Source organism: Chiloscyllium plagiosum, unplaced genomic scaffold, assembly GCF_037043375.1.
Source record: "Chiloscyllium plagiosum isolate Xiang-an unplaced genomic scaffold, Cpla_swu_hap1 HiC_scaffold_26, whole genome shotgun sequence".
Lineage (NCBI taxonomy): Eukaryota > Metazoa > Chordata > Chondrichthyes > Orectolobiformes > Hemiscylliidae > Chiloscyllium > Chiloscyllium plagiosum.
The window spans coordinates 31,101,654-31,127,701 of NW_028270164.1; the positions used below are offsets into that span (position 1 = coordinate 31,101,654).

General features: G+C 39.6%; 1 protein-coding gene across 4 annotated transcripts in view; it reads left to right on the plus strand.

Annotated features, from left to right (window-relative positions):
- Nucleotides 1-582: 582 nt before the first annotated feature.
- The window catches only part of LOC122563206 (innate immunity activator protein-like), a 70,469-nt gene continuing 45,003 nt past the window's right edge, over nucleotides 583-26,048 (plus strand). For 2 of the 4 annotated variants that reach the window (XM_043716764.2, XM_087973609.1), the window contains exons 1-2: nucleotides 583-737; nucleotides 21,165-21,297. In XM_043716764.2, the coding sequence (XP_043572699.2) occupies nucleotides 21,243-21,297 (55 nt within the window). In that variant the 5' untranslated portion in view covers nucleotides 583-737; nucleotides 21,165-21,242. Of the gene's footprint in view, nucleotides 738-929; nucleotides 1,040-1,172; nucleotides 1,197-21,164; nucleotides 21,298-26,048 lie in introns of those variants that run through there. The other 2 variants (XM_043716767.2, XM_087973608.1) reach the window with 2 other exon arrangements.

Consider the following 26,048-nt stretch of genomic DNA (forward strand, 5'->3'; position numbering starts at 1 on the left):
GTTCAGGAAGACCAAAGGGAGTCTTTCACTGAATCCAGTGGCAGTTGATAATTGGGGAAAAGATGTAAGCCCACAGTGTAGTTTTTGATGGCAAGACAGATTTCCATTTGTGCAGATTCACATTTAAAGCTGAAAACACTACCCATTAAGTATACTCTGAAGCTTGTGAAAGAATGAAAAAATACAGTTGACAGCAGTCACTTTGTGAAATTGTGTTAGACTGCTTTGTGCTAGTTTGAGTGGGAGAGAATTAATGTAGTGTTTGGAATGTATGACACACCACTTTGTACAGACCAATTCAGTGCATTACTTTTTACATCTTAAATTTACATTAGTGAAACAATCTGAAAAAAATAATGTAACAATGGTCTCGTTGGTCTGTGTTTTATTCATCAATACAACGAATGAAAGAAGGCATAGAAGGAGATTCTTTGCTAATGCTAGCTGCCTCTACCATTGGTGTTTGTTTAATCCTGTTGTTTCGGTTGGATGATTTAGTGCTGATAAGGTTTTACGTTTTGCTCCTCCCTCCCACTCAAGTTGCAACAGGTTAGTGATTTTCAGGAGTGTACACACTGGAGACAGTGCATTTGAACAACTCAGCTGTTTATTTGCTGTAGATTACTGTAGAACGGCTCTTCAAAAATAGTTTTTGTTACAGCTTCTAAATTTCTCCTGAAGGAAAGTTTAATTATGACGATTTAGACGTGTGTTAAAGACACATCTGACTTAATCAGGTAAGCATATTTGGATTCCAAGCATATATTCACTTCAGCTTCTTAGGGATTGTTTGCCTTCCTAGAGCGGGCACACCTTTGGGTGTAGTTTTACTGTGTCTCTGCTAGTTCACATAACTGCTTCAAAGTGAAGCTGATAAAATAACTTTAGACATTTTAATGCACAGGCAGTTCATAAGGTCGACAGTTGTTGGTGGTCCTGGCATATACCATGGCTGTGTTAAAACAATAGCAGAACAGTTCTGAAGTTATCATAAATCTGATTTATGACAGACAATTGAATGCAGTGACAATCTTTAAAGGTAGATGTGTTTTTTTCTGTCTGTGAAATGAACGTTTGAATGTTTGAATGACTTATTTTATCTTGGAAAGTGATAAAAATTGAGAGAGAAACAAAAAATTCAAGAAAGCCTGTTTAAGAAAACGATATGCAGTATCAAAACAACAAATGAACTTTAGGTAGGTCTGTTTTCATGATTAAAATTTAAGTTATCTGAAAAGAAGGGAATGAATCTGGGATTCCTTTGGAAATTTATATAGTTATGAGTGTTAACTTTACTTCTGTACTTTAAATTATTTGTTATGTGTATTTGACTAAATGCTGTTTTAACTATTAACACACTTGAATGATAAAGCTCCAAGACTAATTAACCTGACAGGACGCAATGTCCAGGCAAACTCAAGGTAGTGCATTCTTTGTTGAGGTGTTGCCCTATTTCTTATTGAACTGCAGCCTGAAATGAGTCATTGCTTTCAGGAAAGGAAAGGATAAAAATTGGATGATATAATTTGGTAGATTATATAATATTTAGGTTCTCTTTCTGTAAGATGATGAATGCAATATACTTCTACTTTAAAACAAATGCTTTTTCCAGAATACTTATTATTTTAAGTTGCGTTAAGTGCTTTTTTTTGTGACAATGGAAAGTTTTAGACTGTTATAATATTGTTTTGATGTCGGGAGAACCATCCTAAAAATCTGTTTTTCAAATGGAAACTCAAACCTAGACATCTATGTGATGATTCTTTGAGTAATAGTTGGCTACTGACTAAACAGTGATTCAAGTGAATGAGTAAATATACTGTTACAATCACATTTACGAATACTTTGGAATGACCATGTTGTAATCTCTGACAAACATACAGCTAAGAAGCAGCTAAGAACTGGGCTATTTAAAAGGTAATGGCATTATATTTTGCAACTAACACTAATTGATTTGTTTAAGTAAAGCCAGAGACATATTATCAGTATAAATTAGAAGCCACAATGACAGGAGTCACAGCCATCTAAATTACAGAATTAATTAATGTGGCTAATGTCTGGTAATTACTATTTTTAGCAATTGCTTAACAAAATAAACAGCAGGGATCAATAGGTGACGCTTACCTTTTTAATGGCTAGTTATTTGTAAGCACTTAGCAGGCGTAATAGCTTGGGTATGTATGTATCAAATAATGTATATTGTTTTATAAAAGCCCAAGTGTAGTCAGGAATTTGTTACAACCACAGCAAGGGTCAATCTCTGAAATTCACGAGATCTCAGGGAACAATCTTTTTTTGTGTGGGCAAGGGCTGTCTCGCTGTTGAGATTGCCTGCTTCCTACGCCACCACAGCCAAACCGTGAAATGATTATTTCCTGCCATCTCTACTGTCACTGTAATGACTTATTTCTTGCTGTTCCTGCAACAGTATTTGAAAGCAGAAAATTTGCAAGGATCAGTTCTGTGTTAGGCATATGCAAACAGAGGCCACAATGTGAATTAGAAGTGCTAAGTCATCACGTCTATTTGCTCTTTTTTGGTGGCCACTGGTGGGGGAGGGGGAATTCCATGGCAGCACTTTGCTATATGATACCTTAGGAAGCCTTGTGAATGAATACAAGGGTTATAAAGGTATGAGTCTCACACATGATATCTGAGTGCTGATAGAGCACCCGTAGATCACTATTCTTTATGCATTAACGCTGTGACATGTTTAGAATGGTATCTGTTCTATAATTTATGTTAAAACTTTAGAACAACAACTTTATTTTCTTGTATATGTCCAGAGCTTTCCAAATAGTCAAAGAATCATAGAATCACAAAAGTCTTGTGGCACAGAGGGATGCCAATATGCCCAGCATGCCCGCAACAGCTCTTCAAATGAGCATTGTTTTTGATTATCAATCTCCTGCTTTATCCCCATATTTTTGCATTTTGTTTTTTTAAATAACTGTCAAATTATGCCTCAGTTGAATAGACTTCCACCACACTTACTTGCAATGCATTCCAAACCCTAACTACTGTCTTTTATAAATATCTTTAAATCCATGCCCTCTGATCCTTGTTTCTTTTTATAATCAGAGACAATTTCTCCTGGTTTACATGAAACATTGAAATATTAGGATGAGCCACTGAAATCTTGGTTAACGACATAGGTTTTGGGCAATCTCTTTAAGGGTGGCAGAGTGATTTAATACAAAGCATACTTGTGTATGCGGCTCAGGTAGCTGAATTGGCAAAGCTCCCAGTGATAAGACAAAGGGAACAGGTAAGTTCAAGAGTTCAGAGTTATAGAAACATAAGGCTTGGGGTGGGAATCGTAAGGCTGGATTATGGTACAGTGATGCAGATGGGCAAGTTTTTATATTTGAGGTGGCAAAGCACCAATGTAAGTCAGCGAGGGCAGAGGTGAGGGGTAAGTGGGACTTATAGGTTAGCAAGAGGGTGCCAGAAGTTTGGATGAATTCTGAAGAAGTTTGTTTTCAGCAAAGTAAAGGAAGAAAGGTTAGACAGGAGAATAGTGTCTGGAGCTGGTAATGACAAGGATGGGAATTACTATTTTGGGTGAACTCTGGGCTGTTTTAATATGCTAATTATGTTTACGGACCGAAATTGTTGACTTTGTAGTTGAGGAGGTGGCAGTCAGTCTTTGTGATGAATACAGTATAGGATTAGAAGCACTTGAGACACTGAGTTAGCAAACATTCTGTTTCAGCCTGAGACAGAGACCAGGATAGAACATGAAATCGAGGATACACGAGACGTAATTGTAATAGGGGCCTAAAATAATGACTTTGCTTTTCCCAACATTTAACTGGAACAAATTGAAACTCGTTTGAGAATGGATGCCAGCCAAAACCTCTTGACAGCACAGAAACAGTGGAACGTCAAGAGGCATATAGAGAGGTGGAAGTGGATGCCATTAACATAAAAGGAAGTTGACCTTAAATCTGTGAATAATGTTGCCAATGGATGGCATTAACATAAGTAAGAGAAAGGGACTGACAATAAGTCCTTGAAGGAAACTTTTGGTGTACAGTGAGGAAGATAAGTTTTTGCTAGAAGTGGTGTGACTATAAGACCATAAGACATAGCAGCAGAAGTAGGTTTTTTGACCCATCAAGACTGTTCTGCCATGCAATGAGATCATCAATTGCAAAACGCTAGCATCCAAGTTCAGCAGTTCGTAGGGAAGGATAATAGCCTTTATTTCAAAGGAATTATAATGTAGAAATAAACTGTACAAGCATTTATTAGACCACTCTCGGAATGCTGTGACCAGCATTGATCCCCTTAGCGAAAGAAAGATATACTGATATAGGTGGTAGTCCAGGGAATGTTCACTTGCTTAATGCTAGTATGGAGGGATTTTCTTATGAGGAGAAATTGAGTAGGTTAGGTTTTACCCATTGGACTTTAGAAGAATAAGAGATGATCTTTTTGAAACTTAAAAGATTCTTGGAAGGGTGCAGGGGTTACAGTGTGTGCTTAACAGGATAGATGTTGAGGTGCACAATTAAAACAGAATTGAAGAGGTAATCCTTCATTCCAGTTTCCTGCCTTATTCCCATAACCCTTCATTCTTTACTGATTAGAAATTTCAGTCATCAATATACTTAACAGCCCAGCCTCCATAGCTCCTGCAGTAAAGAATTCCAATGATTGACTACCTTTCAAGAGAAAGAAATCCTCTGCATTTCTATCTTAATAGGGTGCGTTGTTCCTGCCATATTATGCTGTATGGTCTGAGACACTCCTGTACGGAGAAACAACCTCGAAGCATCTACCCTGTTAAGCATTCCCCCTGCCCAGTCAAGAATCACATAAGTTTTGAAAAGATTGCCTCTCATTCTTCTGAACTCCAATTCAAGCTCTCCTCATAAGAAAATCCCTCCATACTAGCATGAACCGAGTTAACCTTCTCTGGACTGTCTCCATGCCAGTGTATCTTTCTTTAGATAAGGAAAACAAAACTACCTACAGCATTCCAGGAGTGGTCTGATCAGTGCCTTGTACAGTTTATTTTTACATTCCAATTTATTTGAAATATAGACCATTTGCCATTCCTATTAACAACTGAACTAGGATTTTAGTTTTTTGTGATTTATGTAAAAGGACTCCCATATTCCTCCCATACCCCTCTGTTACTGCAGCTTTCTGCAGTTGTTCTCCATTTAAATAATAGTCAGCTCTTCTATTCTTTCTGCCAAAGTGCATAACCTCATATTTTCCCACATAAATTCCATCTGAAAAGGTTTTGCCCCTCACTTAAGCTATATATGTCTCTCTGTAGATGTGTTGTGAGATCCTCACCACCCACTTTCCCACCTATTTTTGCGCCATCCACAAACTTGGTAAGAATACATTCACTTCTATAATCCACATCAGAGAGTTTGAAAAGGGCAAAGATGAAGAATGCATTGCAGCCAGAGTCAAAAAATAATATGTAAAGAATGTATGCAGCTTGTGTGGATAAAAGGGTTGATTTATTGGGGTGATTATGTTAATAATTTTTTAAGGGACCGAACAACACATAAGGAAAAGAAACTGTTCATTCGCCTTGGGGTCCGGAAACAAGCTTAGATTGTTAACAGTTGAATAGGAGTGGAGTCAAGGTGATTAAATTGGAAGTCAGGAGAGTGTATGTGTGGAGATGGAAGAGAAGTTGCAGAAAGATAAGGGTCTAAAATGAAGGAAGATGTGGGGAGAGAAGAGGCAGAAGAATGGCAAAGAAGTTCATGAATTGCCAGCACTTTTGTTGGAGTTGAGAATAGAAGAAAAGAGGAGAGGGATTTTCGAAAATGCTGTTAGTTGTTGAAAGAATGTCAAGCATTATATTTGCCCTCCAGGCTGATACTCTGTTAGTGAATGATTTTGACAGAGAAGAATGAATTCAAATAATGTTTGATATGCCCCAGGAAGATCTTGTGGTGGATGCCAAGTTTGTACCTGTTGAATTTGAAGGATTGAAAGCTGAAACAACATCAGATGGAATTACCAGTATTGGAGAGAATGATGATTTTGTTGGGGCGCAGTGGGCATAGCTTGCAACAAGGAATAATTGTCACCTTGATGCCTCCAGATTTATTACGATGAATGGAGGGTCAAAAATCAAGGATATAATTTGAAATTATTGTTGTAATTAAATCAGGAGAGTTTTATTTTCTGAACACAAATACAGAATGAGTGGGAATTTTAAGGAGTGAGAAATATGTGATAATGAGTTAAATGGGAATATAATTACAAATGGCCTTTGTGAGTGATCATGTCCATGGGAGCAATTGAATCATAGCAAATGGAAACTTTTGAGATGGTGACATGACAGGCATCAGAGAGCTTAGATAGAAGAAGAGTTTTAGTGAGTTCAGAAAAGCAGTGAATTCAATGTCAGAAGACAAGGGAGATTATCAGAGAGATGGAGATGGTTGAGGATAAGGATTTGACCAGTACAGAGATCAAGGAAAGCAAGAAAGGAAAATGGACAGATACCTGAGACATGCTGGCTCGGGAGCCAGTGTCAGATCTATACTGCACCCTTTTCGGGAAAGCACAAGCCAGTCAGGCAGAGGCAAGACCAGGAGAGCATTTTTCCCTGGAATCAAGATCATGGGGGTTACTCATTGGCCAGCAGCTCTTGTTTTCAGCACACCACTGGGGAGGTGAGGATGCTGCTGGATGGACAGGCACTGAGGTCTCAGGACCTTGGAATCAGAGGAAACAAGTAAGTAACCCAGAAGTTTGTGAATCTGGGAATTTCCTGTCCAGTTAAGCAATTGAAGCTACCCCATTGAATGATTTTAACATAAAGATAGTTAGAATTTTGAACAATAGAGGCATTAAGGGTTAGGGTGAGTATGCGGATAAGTAGAGCTGAGTCCATGAAAAGATCATCCATGATCTTACTGAATAGCGGAGCAGGCTTGATGGGCCAGATGACCTACTCCTGCTCCTGTTTCTTACATTCTTATGTTAATGTGATGGGGAAGAGGGTGGGAGATGTAGGGGGTTTGGTTGTGAGACCAGTGTGGTGTATTTCAGCATGCCCCCTCTCCCAAAGTTGAGTTCCTCAATCAAATATTCAGCATCTTTGATCAACGATCCAACAGCTCCCTCTCCCATGTACCCATGGGTGTTAACAAGGTGGGCATATAGCTTTGGCTGCCATGTGCTTTGCATGGTGACAAGTCTGCGAGCTAATAGATTACTATCAATTACAGTGGCATCCAACAATTAATTGTTTATTACTTTGCTACTTAAGGATCTTGGTGAACGGTGTGGTTAGGGTTAGAAGTGTGGGAAGGTTGCTTGTGGAACCTTCCTGTCTGTTATATAATTCTGGTGGAAGCAGGAAGGCAAAAGAGTTCAAAAATGGCACCATCCCACCTCATTAAATGCCCTCCCATGCCAATCATGCCACTGTTGAGAACAATTAGATTCCACCCAATGTCTCAGGTAGGAATTTGAATTTGTGCTGTGGTCAGTCAGAATAAAGGCCTTAAAATGAGAATTTAGAAATTAGAATTGTGGATAAAAGATAAATTCTCAAAGTAGGAAATGATGCCAAAGGGAAAGAGGAGAGACCAAGACTGAACTTGGTATTAAAGGCCTCCACTGTTTGAAACTTTATTATAATATTTTCTGAGATTCTTTAGTCTGTTGTGACAAGTTCTTCCAGGGTTTTCTTTGCGTTCGTGTTTCTACATTGGAGGGTTGAGTGACTCAACTTAGCTTTACAGTTGTTGTAAGGGCCACTCCTTGATGGTAATGGCAGGAAAATGCTCAACTAAAGCACTCCAGACATGTCTTTGCATTGAATATCACAGAAATTCAAACTTGGATATCCTGACTGGAAATCCAACATTCTTAAAATCTACAGAGTTGCCTCATTTTCAGGAAGTTTTATACATATAAGCAAGGAAGTCCCCTTGGAAGTTCATTTAGAAAAAAATACAAGTCATTTAGGGGTGGCATGGTGGCTTAGTGGTTAGCAATGGTGCCTCACAGTATGAGGGACCTGGGTTTGATTCCAGCCTCAGGCGACTGTTTGTGTGGAGTTTGCACATTCTCCCCGTATCTGCGTCGGTTTCCTCCCACAATCCAAAGATGTGCATGTCAGGTAAATTGATCATGCTAAGTTGTTAGGTGTATTCGTCAGGGATAAAGATAGGGTAGGAAATGGGTCTTGGTGGGTTACTCTTCGGAATGTCGGTGTGGACTTGTTGAACCAATGGGCCTGTATCCATACTATAGATGCTTTTGAAATTCTTGGATTTTAGTTAATTACTATAAAAGTCCGAAAAACTTCTATTTCCACTGTCTTATTTATTTTGTGTTTGTTGCTTCTATGGTTATCTGTGGGATATTTTAACTCTTTTTTTATGTGTGTGTTGCTCATTTGTATTTTAAAATAGTGTATCTGACTCTCAAGCTGCTATTAGCCTTGTAACTTGTGTCATGACCAGGTCCAGAGCAGTTGATAAATTTCTTTCTCTTATACCTGAGATCGGTTCTGACTGTTAACTTTTTTTAAAAAAAGTACACGTCACAAGGTAGATTGAGGTGAAAATGTCAAGAAATTAGAGTCCATGAGTAAAAAGAATTACATGTTCCAAGATTTCTTTTGGTGGTCTTGAAATTCCAACTGGATTTGGGCCCAAGTACGCTGGTAGTTCTTCTGGAGACCGCAATTGCTATCCTGTATTTCCATACTGGGCAGTATGGCTTGAAATTCTTTGCACTGTAAAGTTCTCTGTCTCTGCCATGTATTCCAAATAGATTGAAATAGGATATGAGCTTCAAAAACATTTTGAAAGAGAGACTTTGTTATTCCATCCTTTAGGGCATGATCCATGTTAGTGAAGGAGTTTCAATCGCCCATTGTCAAAGCAATTAAAGTATCATTGAAACATTGCAAACAGAATGTTCATCACCCATTATTTGCACAATAAGTTTCAGTAAACTTCCTTTTGGCTCAGACCATTCCTGTAAAAGAGATGTCAACTGTTTATTGCCAGTTTCAACTATCTCAATGCAAACCAATTCCTTAACAATGTTGATTCCATGTCCACTTTGAAATGCCTTTTGAGGTCCAGCTCTCAGGTCAAGTGATCTCTGCAGACATTGTAAACATAGTGTCTGTCTGATTTAAAGTTGTTTTGGTTGAAGCAAATGTTCCAGACATTTAATCAGTCAATGGAATTAAATATTAATAGTCAACGTATCACAACTTAGTGACACTTGGGTTTAAACTGAATATTGCTTTGAGAATGTGCAACGTTAAGCTGTAATTTTAATGGGGAATGCTGATTCCTTTGGGATCAATATTCTAGAAATATTGCAACCTTAATGTAATCTGATCAAACTTATTATGGATGAGAATCTCCTCTCCCCAAGACCAACAGTTTGACATCTATTGTGACATCCAATAGATAGAGTTGACAGCATGTCATACAAACATATTTTACGATTTTTTTTTCAGACCAACATCATTGAACATTTTTAGGCCAGTCATAGTATGAGATGATATCCAAGATATCCCAAATATTACAAAGTGAGTGGAATGTTCCCTATTCAACTGTAGTAACACAAACTGGTGCTCTCACTTTAAAAGAGAGAGATGCCAATGGTCCTTTATGAACAGCATCTAATTATTTACTTAAACATCTTTTTAACAATATAACAACATAAACATCTAAACGTATTTTTAGTGGTTTGCTACCTAGCTGGATAATAAAGGCTGGATATTACTTGCAGCCATTTGGCATGGTTTTTGTGGGGTGGCATGTAAAATGCGGCAGATGCCTAACTTGCCATCTTTGCAATCACTTCAGACAGGGAGAGTGAATGGACATTGGAATTGACTGCTCACCCACCACATGTGAATAAATATTTAAGAGTCACTTGGATTTGTTATAAGCTCAAATGATCTTTATAACATGCTGTTCATGCAGAAAGTTGACTGGCATGGGTACTCAATAGAAACCAGCTCGTCTTTAAATGCCAACATGAACAAAAGCAGGAAGAATAGGGGTAATCTCCTTCAAAAGATGCCTTGCAAGCAGCAGGATACCCTACCTAGGAGATTAATCCACCTTTAATTAGATTAGATTCCCTACAGTGTGGAAACAGGCCATTTGGCCCAACAAGTCCACACCAACCCTCCAGAGAGTAACCCACCAGATCCATTTCCCTCTGACTAATGCACCTAATACTATGGGAAATTTAGTGTGGCCAATTCACTTGACCTGCACATCTTTGGACTGTGGGAGGAAACCCACGCAGACATGGGGAGGACGTGCAAACTCCACATAGACAGTCGCCTGAGGCTAGAATCGAACCTGGCTAACCACTGAGCCACCATGCCGCCCCAATTCCACACTTCTTTTCCAAAAGAACCAGGCCCCAAAACCACCTCTATGGTCCATAGAGTCCCTCCCCACCATAAAATCCCTGATGTTTACCTTTGTGTGGGAGCCATGTTCCTCCTCAGGCCTTTTTGTACAGTCCCTACAATGCAATTACTGAGCTGTGGTGCGGCCAGGAGTGATGGAGTTGTCAATTAATCTGATTGACTGGCAGCTCCTGAGAACAGGACTTCACCCTGAGTGAGGGGCAGAAACAGAGCAACTAGCCAATTTAGACAACCCGCAGTGCTTTGGGGTAGACTTCCAATAGATGTGAAACCAATCTTTCTTCCACAATGGCGTGTTTGGGGGACAGTGATCTGCCTGCCCACCTGTATATTCCTGCTCAATATGTCGTTCGTTTATAATTGAATACCTGAATGTAATTTCGTGTAAACCTTCTGGAGATCTGCTTGCTTGAAATTTCAAATGTTGTTAAGTGTTGTGTGATCTGGGTTGTTTTGAATTGCCTGAAAGCAACAGAATAGTCTAAACTCTGGAACATCTTAGTTGCGGTGAACTTTCATCACTCCAACTGCCCTTCTCTTTTTGAAGTTGGGTTTAGGTCATCGAATGCAAGAATCACAATGTTATTAATTCTCAGCACTAAACACATGACATAATTTCAAACCCAAATAAAATGAAAAGATCAGTCAGCAGCTCTGCAGGTGCTGATTGGCCTGCTGATATTTTCAATATTTTCTGCTTTTGTTTCACATCTTGAACACCTGCAGGGTATTTTCTTTTGCTTTTCATGAAACATGAGAAATGTTGATGGTTTGAACAACAAACATGTATACTCCAAATTATGTGGAATACTGCATGAATCTGAATTCCAAATTTGATCAGTCATATGAGTCAATCTAGAAAGGTCTGTACTTCAGGAGAGTCGGTTGTTTTGCCTTTGGTGCACCAGCAATTTATATGGCTCAGTATTGTGCAATTTATGAGTGGCTTGAGGAGCAAGTGATAAGTTGGTTTAATACCTGTAAAACAAAAGTATTTACCATATGTTTGGATTAGAACCATAATGGTCATGCTGAGTAAGGATGTTGAGCTGAATTAGTGAATAAATCACTTAGAAAAGCTACTTTATATTTTAAAAATTGTGAATGAGGTTAAAGACACCATTTTAATCACTGGGCTCTCACAAGCTCCTCTCAGTTATAACTTTGGGTTTAAACATTACTTGAAGCTTCAAGTGAATTGCAATTGTTATGATTCATTCCAAGTGGTTTTTCTTTTGTGTGTAATGTGAAGAATTGCTTTGGTTTCCATGAATAACTGTCTGATACCTCATTTGTCTGCTGGTCTTCAGTGATAAGGAAGTGATACAGAGTTGGATTGTCATTGAGTGAGGCATCAGTATTTCTGTTGACGTCCTGAATTCTGTATGTCCCTGCCTGTCTTTTCTCAAGCTGTTTAACCATTGTCTTTTTAAGAATTTAGTTTTAAATTCATATTTATATAACTTGAAAAAGAAAGGGACTTGACTTGATGGTGGCTCGGTTGCATTAAATCAGAATGATTTGGAGATGCCGGTGTTGGACTCCGAAAGCTAGTGTGCTTCCAATTAAACCTGTTGACTTAGTGCCTGGTGTTGTGTGATTTTTAATTAAATCAGAAGGTTGTGGGTTTCAAGTCTCATTCCAAAGAATGAGTATAAAATTAAGGCCGACACTCCAATGCGATCCTGAGGGAGTTATCAATGCCTAGGTCATCAACTTGTGAATAAAATATTCAAACAAGTCTCCAACTATTAATTATTTAGTAACTAAATCTTTAATTGTGTTCAGGTAGAGGAAATTTATTTGGGGACTCAATTGTGCTCTTTTTGTGGGCTCATGTAGCAACTTGGAAATATCTGAACATATTTCTGGCTTGTGAATGTCTGTTGTCTCCATGGATAGGTTGGCGGTTGCGTGGAAATGCAAGTCCAGCACACTCCATATATGCACAGACTTGCACACCATAATTTCAGCCACTGGTGCTCAGCATTAACTCCAAATTGATAGGGCTCTAAAGAACTTGATCTCATTCCTGGTGCCCTTGCTCACAAGGACACAGGGTGGTGCCAATAGGCATACACTCAGAGGAGTAGCCCATGGACAGGCTCCCAGAAGCCTCTTCTCAGGGCACCCCAGAAGTGGCTAGGCCTTCCATCTCAACTCTGTCTGCCACCCTCAGCTCTATGGAAGTCAAACCAACTAGTGTCTGGACAGGACACACTCAGCACCTCTGGGCCCTCCGGACACAAACTATCCTGGGGTTGCCCAAACAAAACTCCAAAGTTACTGTAAGACAGCCTCCCTTGACCCCAGCTATGGAACTGGAGACTGCATTGAGGGGTAATGGGAGGAAGGGGATGAAGAAGACCTTCTGACAACACATCAGTGAAACGTAATTGCAAATATGTTTTCACAATTCTAAATATATCCTCACTTTTTATCACCAGCTGTATGAGTGAATGTCATTTTAGCTGCAACTCCAAGGCACAAAGGGTAACTATTCTTATCATTAGTGTCACAAAAGAATGGTTGTCAAGCTGTAAACTGAGCAGATTCTGCATTGTGTGCAGTCAACGGGGCTTTGGATGTTAGTTGCTACTTTGACAACTGGATTGAATCTTTCCAGGCCACAATACATTGTAGCAAAATGCAAACAGACAAGGCAGGGATGCTATGAGCATCCAAATAGGCACACAGTGAGTGAGTATTAGAAAGGACACCTCAGAGGTGACCTGGTCCCAGGCCATGAGCTAGGTATGGTTTTCTGCATGCAGTGTCCTGGCAGCACCATTAGAATGTTAGAATGAGATGCCTGTGTGCTCCAAAATGAATAGACAATAGACAGTAGACAATAGATGCAGGAGTAGGCCATTCTGCCCTTCGAGCCTGCACTACCATTCAATATGATCATGGCTGATCATCCTTAATCAGTATCCTGTTCCTGCCTTATCTCCATATCCCTTGATTCCACAATCCTTGTGAGCTCTATCCAACTCTTTCTTAAATGAATCCAGAGACTGGGCCTCCACTGCCCTCTGGGGCAGAGCATTCCACACAGCCACCACTCTCTGGGTGAAGAAGTTTCTCCTCATCTCTGTCCTAAATGGTCTACCCCATATTTTTAAGCTGTGTCCTCTGGTTCGGCACTCACCCATCAGCGGAAACATGTTTCCTGCCTCCAGAGTGTCCAATCCTTTAATAATCTTATATGTCTCAATCATATCCCCTCTCAGTCTTCTAAACTCAAGGGTATACAAGCCCAGTCGCTCCAGTCTTTCAGTGTAAGGTAATTCCGCCATTCCAGGAATTGACCTCATGAACCTATGCTGCACTCCCTCAATAGCCAGAATGTCTTTCCTCAAATTTGGAGACCAGAACTGCACACAGTACTCCAGGTGTGGTCTCACCAGGGCCCTGTACAGCTGCAGAAGAACATCTTTGCTTCTATACTCAATCCCAATTGTTATGAAGGCCAGCATGCTATTAGCCATCTTCACTACCTGCTGCACCTGCATGCTTACTTCAAGTACAGAACTGCAGTGTAATTGGGTTGGCTTTGTGTCATGATGATGTAATGATGTGCTCCCAATTCTAAGCTAGTGAACATGCCCACTGAGGGATCAATCTGTGAGCTGGCTGAAGATGCAAAATACAGCCTTGCTAGTGTACCCCCTAAGAGATCTATGGCTCATTCCTCACAGATGGAGGAGGAGATGTATGCTGGAGGTCCCACTTGACAGCATTGACTCTATAGATTCCACCTGTGCCTATAGGAGTCAAAAGAGACAATGAATTGTGAAAACTGAGTGGGTGTTTAGTCATGTTGACTGTTCATTCACAATGCTAGATTACAGTACAGGACTAGACAATGATTCTCGTTTGCTTGCTGGGATAGAGGCTTTGGCATCACCAGCCAGGGTAAGGGTCCTCTCCTTGTATGAAATGAGGACACAACTGTCAGACAATCCACTCTCGGTCTTGGTTTCTCCCTTTTCTATTGTGGGCTTTTTTTGTCCTGGAATAGGGGAAGGGGAGAGATTGAGTGAGATTAATGTTGTTGTCGTTGCTGTTAGAGTTGGTGCAGGTAGGGGAAAGGTGTTGAGATGTCCCGAGTTAATGGGTAGGCAGTGCAGAGTAGGCATGCAAAATTAGTAGCCCGGGGATTTGGGCTGGCAACCGAATGGAGGAAGATGTTGCATGGAAAAGTAACAGTGGTAGATCATGAGTCTTGGTGGGACGCAGGTGCCATAGCAGAGAGACAGTGATTGTGAGGTGGCACTTACCCATGTGAAGAAGGGAAGTTCATTGTAAAGCATCCATGTGGACATTGATACCACACTGACCAGATTGGCAGTGTCCGTGGCATGAATATGGTCTCGTTTGCTGGTCCTGAGGAGAAAGGATAGGCCTCCTTGGCAACATTCCATCCACTTGGGCCTCCTGGTCATTGTCGATAAATTGAGTGACAGCAATCTCTGGGCCAGTTGTTCAGATGGGAAGTAACTACATTTTAAATGTGGCATCAGCGCTGGAAATCCTGGAAGGTCCTGACAATGGCACTGGGACTCCAGGAAAGTCCCAGCAAAGGCACGTACTTCCAATTCTGCCGAGAGAGAACATGGTCCAAGCAGAATGCTTGCAGGGTGCACAGCTAATGCGATGTATTTTGGAAAATGGTGTGAGAAATTTCTCTCGGGTCCACAGAGAAAAACCCTCCATGAATCTTGTCAAAATTGGCAATAGCCGATTTATGTTAAAATTCAGGCCCCACTCCACTCTATGGTGTCATTGGATGTCACATCACAAGAGACTATTTAAGCTTTTTCGTTATATTTTATCCCATTATAACATTATGTTATCCAAAAAAAATCACTAACTTGGCAACAAAATGTCATTCTTTTATATAAATGCAATCATCATAAACATTATGTATTGTAGAACAACAATTTCCAAATAAATCACAAGAGGGTGAAAAACAAGAGCACATACAGATAAGATGGGACAGAATGGATACATCATAAAAGATAAAAGAAGTAACCTAATTATGTTCTATTGCATGTATTGGAATGTGCTACATGCTGTAGGATAATTTTCTGCAGTAACAATATCATTTGCCTAGATTGACTCATTGTTGTACAATAATTATTTCCAAAAATAAAAATAGCTGTTACCTTAGACATTTCAGTCAAACTAGTTTAAATGTGATGGAATGTGTCTATTGACAACACTATACCATTCATTTGAACATTTTTTAACTCAAGATCTGCATACAACTTTGCTCTCGTACCCATCAGTAAATTTGTTGTGAGGATGTAACTGAAATAATTTCTGGGGCACACTCCTTCTAGTTCGCACAGACTAGGAAGGTTAAGATTGTGGTCTTATTTCTAAGTAAGTAAATTCAATAAATGAGTATATAATGAATGGCTTATATGTCTTCTAATATTTAAGCTGTGTGTTGCAATGTTCATCTCCCTATCCCCATCACAGATGCAGGCTTATGCAAGAATTTGGCCTGAATTAGTTGAGAAAATGGTCATGTTATAGTTTTAATATTATGGATGTAAGTTTGCTAAGAAGGATTATAAAATGACTCAGATGATTGTTGAGGCAATAATGTTGTAATCAGTTATGTTTTTACATTTTCATTTCTTTTAATATGAGCCGTATCTGCTTGTGATACATCAAGGCCAATTTGGAAAATCCTTGCTGGTCATAATTTTCAATTTGCACCTTCTATAATTATTGATTTTAGAGTATTCCTTACTTAGCCCCCCCAGAAGTTCTAGAACCTATTTCAATAATTGCTTTGACTTGCCTTCACAAACTTTCAAAGGCTGAAATTTTCCAGGCCTTGACTGCTGTGACCTCTGACTAGAAATTGGGGAGAACTGTGTGCGGTATTGAACAAGGCCTTTCTTGATGTCAAGAGGAACAAGTCACATTTTATAGAGTTACAGAGTCATAATATCATACAACATGGAATCAGACCCTTCAGTCCAACTGGTCCATGCTGACCATAATTCCAAACTAAACTACTCCCACCTGCCTGCACTTGGCCCATTTCTTGTTCATGATTTGGAGATGCTGGTGTTGGACTGGGGTGTACAAAGTTAAAAATCACACAACACCAGGTTATAGTCCAACAGGTTTATTTGGAAGCTCAAGCTTTCAGAGCTATGATCTTATATTCCACAACCACCTGATGAAGGAGCAGCGCTCCGAAAGTGAGTGCTTCCAAATAAACCTGTTGGACTATAGCCTGGTATTGTGTGATTTTAAACTTTCTTATTCATGTACTTCTCCAAATGTCTTTTAAACAACTAAAGTCTGGATGTGGAAATAACATTCTCACTAGTGACAGTGAGAGGTCTATTAACAGGGATTATCACTCATTATCACCCTTATTGTTATTTAATCTCGGCTCATTAATGTAAACCTTCCCACTCTGTCACCTGACAGGTGGAAACTAGATGCTGAGAATTACCAATGAAAGTTGAAATGAGTACACTGTAATTGGCAACTCCAGCTCATTGCGTGTTCTATCAGACCTCCACCTTTGATGCCCAACTCCAACATACCAGGGTATGCTCCATGGACCGTGGCTCCCCATGTTCATGTGCACTCTTACCAAAGATGTAACAGCCTCTTCACATCACCATGGCGCACTCACTGTATGCCTCTGCACTTTGAGGTGATTGAAAGGCTCTTGCAGGGACACTTTGCACATATACTCAGGCAACCAACTCCTGGATTGGACCAGGCAGCATGTCAGGGCTGCTCAATTGCTCTCTTAGTCTTCACTCCCTACCCGGATGCCCATAGCATCCATGCCTTGCCTTGTATTTTAGTGCTTCATCCCCTCAACTGCACTTTAAAGGCTGACACAACTGTTTTGCCTTGTCGTTTAGTGCAGCACAGAGCCAGGCAGCTTGTCATGCTCATCAGCATTCATCAGTTAGAGGAGTGAATATGCTGTTGAACTGCAGAGCACTGTATTACATTAATCTCACATTCGCACCATATGCCAGCTGGGGTATACGCAGCAAACACACTGCATGTGCAGCAAGCAAATGGCCATGTCTCAAAGTCATAAGGGAGTGAGTAGTCCTCTGTCAATTCCAGGGAGACACTACTCAGTCAGCACTAAGTCAAGGGCAGCATCATGAATTAGATTTGGGCACCGTCAGGCAGATGGTTGGGTAATTCAATTGGGGGATGCATGCCTCACCAGTCCAGGGTGTAGGCCATGGTCACCCCTTTGAATCCAGTTAATCAGTCTGGGTAGTCACGGGAAGACAGGATCAGGGAGCTGTACAGATTTCAGACAGGGGATTGGTCACCGAGCATTTGGGGCTGTGCAGCTAAGCCACTCAAGATGGTTCAGCCATGGTTAGTCCTGGGGATCTGACCCCTGACAGTCAGCAGGGATAGATCAGCGGCTACTTCCATGGGAGGGAGGCTGGAGAACTTAATCATGAGAATTGGAGTCAGAATGCTGGGTGCAGGGGTGATTAAAATACTAAAAGCAGGGTAACACTACATCTAAGTGGTGGGGGAGGTGATAAGAGTTTGGGAGAGGGAGCATGGGGGGGATGGATCATCAACAGTAAGCAACCAGCCTGGCTTCCACAGGGGTACAGTGCACTAACAGATCTGTACGTTGAATAGATGGAGACTGGGTGGGGTCTAGGGAAAGTACAAAAACTATGGGGTTGGCAAGGAAGGCTTTCAGGAAGGAGAGGTGTACGTCAGCGGGGGTGGGGTTCACCGAGACTGACATACAGATTCTGGGACTCGCTGTTATCTTTTGTCATGCTGTAAATCACATATGCTCAATGAAGATGAAAATGGCTGCAATAACACCAAGGGTGGATGGAGTAAATGTTTCATTAAGTGAGGGAGGGGTCTGTAATTTGAACAATGTGAGGTCATTCGAAGGGGAACAGCATTACATAAACACAAGCTGAAACACATCTGCCAGAATCACATGCTTTGTGAACCTTAGGTAGTAGCTTACTGTACACAGTCCAAATCCTTGCCCCCAAGCTCTCCTGACCATATCAGATGAGATAACAGCTCAATCCCACTAAAGCCTAAATGTTTGCCTATTTAGAAAGAAGAAGCATAGTTGCTAAAATAGCAGTGACCTGCAATTTACCCAATTAAGTTACAAAGGAATTACTTCTCCCAGAAAGTGGTTAATGTCTGGAAATCTCTACCTGAGAGTATTGTGGAGCCTAGATGACTAAAAGTGTCTAAACAAGAGAAAGGTCGATTTTTGTAACATCAAGGAGGTGACCGTTATGAGGACCTGGTGAGAGAGAGAAACTGAGGCCCACAGCAGATAAGCCGTGATTTTATCAAATGATAAAATGAGATTTAATACTGAAAAGCAAATGAAAACCAATGTGATAATGTATTCTCAGCAACGTGTCACCCATGCTGGCTATATGCCCTCTTAAGCCGCCTTCTTGCTTTCCCTCCATTTGATGCAGTTCTGAATTCTACAGCTAGGTGAAAGGAACCTGCCTTACAGTCTAGCAGGTATGTCTGTCATTTCTCCTCTAGCCTAGGGGGAGGGCCTTCTCCGTCTCCGTGTGAGGAAGGGACACCTGGAGAGAGCTCAGGGTTCCTTGCGTCATTGTTGCCTTGCCACTGGTGCTGAGTAGAATGTCATAATGGGTAGGAGTTATAGCATGTTAATTTTAAGCATATTAACAGCAACGAACAATGCTTCTCACTTCAGCATCCTCAGTCCTGGTCTTTACCGGCCAGGACGTCAGGAATTGAAGAAGTATATTAATAGTGTTGGAGGCTCAAGCTGGTAAAAGGCATGAGTGAAGATATTCCATATGATTGTAAGAGTGATAGAGCATGAGCTTTGGTAAGAGGTAGCAGAGATCGAGTGAGTGTCAGCTATCTGACAGCAAATGTTGGAGAGCAGAGGAGGTAATTCACCTTCTTCCTGCTGTGCTGGGTGTTTCTTCAGGTGATGCAGAATGCGCAGACCTGGGAGGTGAAGTTGAACTAAGCTGGCAGAGTCTGGTGATTGTCCTCCTCTGGTAGTCCTCTGTGAAGATGATATCTCTTCTCTGTATAACTAGTAGAGCTTCAGGTCCCTATACACAAAGTGGGGTGCCAATTTCCTCTTCCCTGCTGTGCCCAGGTGAATGACAGGCCTGTACTGGACTGCCAGCCCTGGACTGGGCACAAAACAGAATTTTAAATCTGGTACCTTCATATGCCAGTACATCCAGGGTTGTCCAAGTGGTAGTAAATACATCCACCTATGGCGAGTAGGAGAATTGGGCTGGCATCAGATGAGAGGGGCACCATAAGGGTTTAGTTGGTAGTTAATGAGTCAAATTTGAAAACTTGCTAATTCTAAAGGAGAGAAACCTTTCATATATTCAATGAAAATTGCACCTTGCTGAAATATAGTAACATTCAGCTCTATGGAACTTATCTCTTACTTTGCTTCCTTCCCACTGTTCTTCGCAATTCACTTCCTTTATTTCATACTTGGCTCATTCCACTGTTCTTTGAACATTAGTATCAAGAGTGGTATTTAAATGGACGTCAGTTTGCTCAGTTGGCTAGTGAGTGATGCCAACAGTGTGGGTTCAGTATTCACACCAGCCAAGACTACCATGATGTTTCCACCATCAGAACACCACTCATTTGATGTCACAAGGAATTAAGGGCTACGGGGAGAATGCGGGTAAGTGGAGTTGAAATGCCCATCAGCCATGATTGAATGGCGGAGTGGACTCGATGGGCCGAATGGCCTTACTTCCGCTCCTATGTCTTATGGTCTTATTTAAGGCATGGTGCCCCTCAGGTTAAATCACCACCAGTCAACTCTGTTTAATGAGAGGACAGTCCAATGTTGATTTTCCCTTTTACTTTGCTATTTTAATTCAGGATTTCAGGAATAAAGAAGGCATTCAATCAAAGCCATTTCCAACTAATAACAAATCTTAGCGGCCAGATTCTGGTTATTATTTAAATATATAAGATGTCTCAAAAGATTTTCATATAGCGAACTTTAATGTGAACAGAAATTAGTAAAAATATATATTAGGAGAACAGTAAGGGTGAGAAATATAATTTAGTACAGAACATTGTAGAAACAAAAGAGACATGACTGCAAATTACCTCTAATTACAATTCGATATCAACAGGATGCTCAGTTATTTAAAAACTGGCCTGTATTAAGTAAAATCAAGAGGAATTGTTTTACAGTTTGTTCATTTGGTAAATATGAACCAAAGCACATCCCATATACATGTTAGTTGCTTTATTATAAACAGGCATTAGGCGCCTGCTTGAGCACATGCTGCTTGGCTTATTGTTTTATTTTCTACCAAGTACTGCCAGACACAGTAAAAGATAGCAACAGAAAACATACCTGGTGTGATTACAGTGCTCTTTAGAGAGCACTCCTATATTTCTGATCTGCACCAAGGTAGACATTTGCGTGCTTAGTTTCACTGCCGCTTCTGGAGCTTTAAATAATCCCTCATATAGGAACAAGATAAAACACATCCAGGACAAATTACTGACCTCTGATTTTATTTTTGAACAATTGCTAACATTATTCGTTGAGTCAACAGGGTCAAAATCTATAGTTTAAAAACAGGAAAAGTAATCTCTGAAATTTTTTTAAACTCTCTGATCTTTGTGTATTTTGTTAAACAATTAAAACGTATCAATGTGCCTTCAATCTGTTTCATTATGTAATTATCAGGTGAATACTTTCAGCCTTCTTGGGAGTTAATTATTTCTGGACCAAAGGAAGACTAGAAAATATAATCTTTCACTGACAATGGAAAACAAAGATGAAGCCAGTGATTCTGATAGTGGAGTAATTCTGCAGTCAGGTAATGTATTTTTTAAAATAATATTTTTATTTATTCTTGATTGGATCAACCCATTTCCTTATTATTGCTATTGCCTACTTGAACTCATTGGGTTGTTTGGCAACTTAATTTTCCTTACATTTATGCATCATTTCAGTTTTTAAAACTTCTGTATTCAATATTGAACATCGTTCTAAAATAATATTCTTGTTAAACCGAAGACTTCAGGAGTTTTTTGTCTACCTCAGTTACTTCTTCATACAACTACCAAGTTAAATTAATTCTCTTCCTTGGATTCAGTTTTAAATGTTTTAAAATCAATTTTAATGATTTTGAAAGCAGCATCATAATGCGATTGGCTCCCTACAAATAGCCTCCTTGACTTTGCATATGAGATGCCATCTAACCCAGATGGCAAAGTACCAATGATGAAAGACTGAGTTTTGGGAAGGCTGTAACAGTAGCCATAAAAATTTGGTTTTAAACATTGTAAGGTGCCCAAAGTTCACTTCCTGGATATTGACAAATGTTGCCATTGATGCTGTAGCTTGGAGGTACTAGCAAAAGCAAGGTGATGTAACATGTTTTAAAGTTATTTGAGATCAGGCCAGCTTTGATTATCTTCCGTTTCAGATAGAGAGGGGAAGGCAATTTCACTCTTGAGGTTGATTTAGCATAGATAATGTCTCAAACCATTTGTGAAGTAGGAACAATTTGTGCAGATACATTAGGTAACAAGATTATATTGAAAGCTGCAGATTCTAAATTTATGATTGCTTCAGATCTGAAATGATATATTTTACACTTATACATACTTTAGGGTTAGATTGATTGGAATTATGTAAATTATAATTTGCTAACAACAGCATTTACTGTGCTAACCACATACATAACAATTCATGTTGCATTACATTACTTCTATTACACAACTTGCACTTTACCATGGGAGCTCCTGAAAAATCCTCTCATATCTCTCCTTAATAGAGATTTGGTTGCATTTTTTGACCTTTATCACACAAATATCAAATGAGAATTGTGAACCTGGTCAGTGGATTTTAAGAGAATTTGAAAATGGCAATTAAAGATACATCACACAGAGAAAATTATATAAGAATCAAAAGCAAGACACTTTGACCTCTGGTTCTTTGAAGCTAAAACGTTGAGTAATGTTTTTAATCCTTTTGAGCAGTGTAATTGTGGACACTTTTAAAAAGATTCTCTTGTTATCTGAGTGCCATAAAAGAGCTTAGTTGTGTTAAGATCACAGAAGAAGGCAAGCTTTCTCTTTAAACAATCATTCTTTTCAAGCAAGCATTAAAGAATGTAATACGAAAAGCAACGCCTGTGTAAAGAGGCTCATTAAGCAACTGTTCTTCATTAATAAAATGTTAATTAACAGCTTTGCCATTGCATGTATGGACATGCTCTACATCCAATTTTACATCAACTGTGATACAAATGTTTGACATGGTCAGTTGAATTTCCACTCTTCACGATTTTCGTGCAGGTCTAAACTGCTTCAGATGAGACTACTCTGCCAAAGTGGTAGAGAAATGAATTTCAAAGGATTGATCATTCATTCCATCGTATCCCACAGCATAATTTCAATACCCTTATAACTGATCCTTTTCAGCGAAGCATGTCATTCTAGAATAACAATGTATCTATATTGAAAGCATTTAAGTTGAAGAAAGATTTCATGACTAAATCAAATTCTTCAAAGGGTTTGTTTTGTTCAAAAAAAAGCATATTTTAAAATTTATCAGAATGAGTGCAACCCTAATTCATTTCAATCAAGGACATTAGCAACAGTGATTATACTGTGTCTGTATCACATTTGTCATGATAATAGGGTAAGTTGGAGGGCACTATGAATGTGTAGCTGCAACCTTTCAGATTAGTGTGGATTGAAGATGACATATTTGGCAATAGTGAGAATCACTCCTCCAGCTTTAGGTTAAAAAAAAAGACATTTTGTTCTCCAGATTTGAGCAGGACATTGTTGAATTAATAACTTTCTCCAACATCAATTAGATTATGGCAAGTCTTATTTTTTAATACACAAAATCAAGCATTAATTATTGGGGTTGGAGAATTTAGAAATCACGTTGAAACCATTAGCAGAAGATAAACAGCTCTCAATGGTGAGTGGGCCATTTTTACATCTCAATCACGGTTTATGTTTGTTAGACAATGAATATATAAAGTATTAAACTGATTTCTTCATCAACAAAGTGCAAGGAAGGTAAAGGTTTCTTAAAATTTGTGTAGGTGTATTTTCCTAATCCGTATGGTTCAAGTTCAACAAGGGACAAAGTAATGCTGGATCTAGTTCTAGGGAATAAGGTATAGATGTGCTTCAATGGGTGAACGACTGGGTAGTAGTCATCATAAAGTAAGTAGGTTTAAGGTAGTTAAAGGAAATGATTTTCAAAAAATCTGAAGTGTCAATAAAATCTGAAAGAAAACAAATTTCAGTGATTTTGAGATAGGATCTCACACAGGCCAGACTAGAAACAAGGACACTCCTGTGTTGCAGTCTTGTGCAGTGGTAACCTAGCAGTGCTAACTCATACACATAGGAGCATAAAGCATTGGTACACACCCTCACAAAGCACAACAGGTCGTTCATTATCTTATGAAACTGGACTCACATTCTTTTGGCCACCCAGGTGTTGATCCCCCTCCTACCCCTGAGCCATCTCTATCCAGACTGCCCTTGTTAGTTGGGGGGATTGGCCTTTTGTTAACATCCATAAGGAAAATGACTTTCCTTCACTCCTAGACAGCTGTCAGGAGAACTTTTCAAGAGTTGTCACATTTTGTCTGGTAACTGACATCTCCAATATTAGGTGAGGGTTTTGAATAGAGTTTGAGTGATATTCCTGGATTGCAGAGAACGAAATGCTGTCCAGGTCCTTTAAATATGAAACTCAGAAGGATTTAGAACTTCCAGCCTACAAAAGTATCATGTTCATGTATGGTAATGGCTGAGAAGAACTAGACTGTGCGAGAAAACCCCATATGCTCCTGAGCAAATGCCCCTCCCACTTTTCAGGCCCATGATACTTAGTCTCAAAAGAAAAATGAAGCCATTTGGATCAGATGAAAGTAGAAAGGAAGTGACAAATAGGTTGGCATCACTCAAAATTAACAAATGACCCAGAGCAAAAGGGGTGTATTCTTGGTTCGCCAACAAAGTAATGATGGGGATAACAGAAGGCCTGAACTTTCAATCCTTCTTGGATATAGGAGTTGTGATAGAGGACTGGAGGATTGCAAATACAAAAAAAACAGTTATTGGAAACAAAGGGCAGAGGGATATACCTGAATTCTACAGAATAAACAATCAAATATTAATGGCATGAAAGCTACTAGAGACAGAGTACAACTACAAGGCCAAAATTAATTCTCACTTGGCAAGGCATTGGTTAATGGGACAATTGGCATGGAATTGTTAATGGTAACTAGTTCCTAAGTAACCTGACTACATTCATTGTGAGAAGAGAAGGTTTTTCACACACACGGTTGCTAAGCTCTGGAATGTATTAGCTGAACATGTGATGGAGGCAAATGGGAAAAATGTTTAACAAAGGGAATTAAATTGAACAGCTCTTTCAAAGAGCTAGCATAGGCAAAACAGGCTGAATGGATGGTTCCTGTGCTATAAGCTTATATGAACAAGGAAATGGCTGAGACTAACGAATATAAGCAAGTAGTACCTCATATGAATTACAATAACATACAAATTAATTATTAAAATTCAGTTATCAAGAAAGGTACTGCAAAACTGTATTATTTCACCAAGAGACATTTAAAGAATATTAATAGACAGCTTGATGAAGGTTTTAAAAAATTTTGCATTTGCTAATTTGTTTGGTGGCGTAGTGGTTCAGAGGTTAGCACTGCTGCCTCACAGAGAGAGGAATCTGGGTTCAATTCCACCCTCGGGTGACTGTGTGGAATTTACACATTCTCCCATGCCTGTGTTGGTATCCTCCAGGTGGTCCAGTATAATCCCACAGTACAAAGATATGTCCATAGTCTCTAGGGATGTGCAGGTTAGGTGGGCTAGCCATGGGAATGTGAGATTACAGGGATAGGGTAAGGGCAGGTCGGATCTGTGTGCGATGCTCTTCAGAGGGTTGGTGTGGACTTGATGGGCCAAATAGCCTGTTTCCACACTGGAGGGATTCTATGATTTGAAAAAATTGAAGTTGTAGAGCGTCATTGGAAAAACCATCAGAGAAAATATTTTGAGCCTTACCCTGTTATGGACCCAAGCAAATCAAACAACTTTAAAACTACAGAAATATACATGAGTAAGTACAAGTTTTTTAATGTAGCAATATGATTACCAATCCATTTTGTCTTTTTCTAACATTATCCATAGTAAAGCCGTTACGGCTGCTCATTTTCACTTCCTGCTTGCAAAGTCCTCCTCATAACTCTCTTTAATTTTACCCTTTCCCACCCAATCATAGTTTATGTTCTATTTTTATTCTGACACCCTCACTATCTGCAGTGTTTTAGCGTTTCTGGCATGGTTTAGAGAATATAGGGTGGTAATTTCTGCCCTGAAATATTCTTTGGTACTAAACCCAGGAGTGCCTACCCTGTCTGTGCTCAGTTGTATTGAAAAGAACAGGATAATTTGTGGCATTGTGCAGTGCACAGCTAAACCAGAGAAAAAAAAATCCTCACGTGTGACTCCTGGCCTGTCCTAGGCTAAAGGGAGGAAGTTTCAATATCAAAGAGTATCCAATTTATAC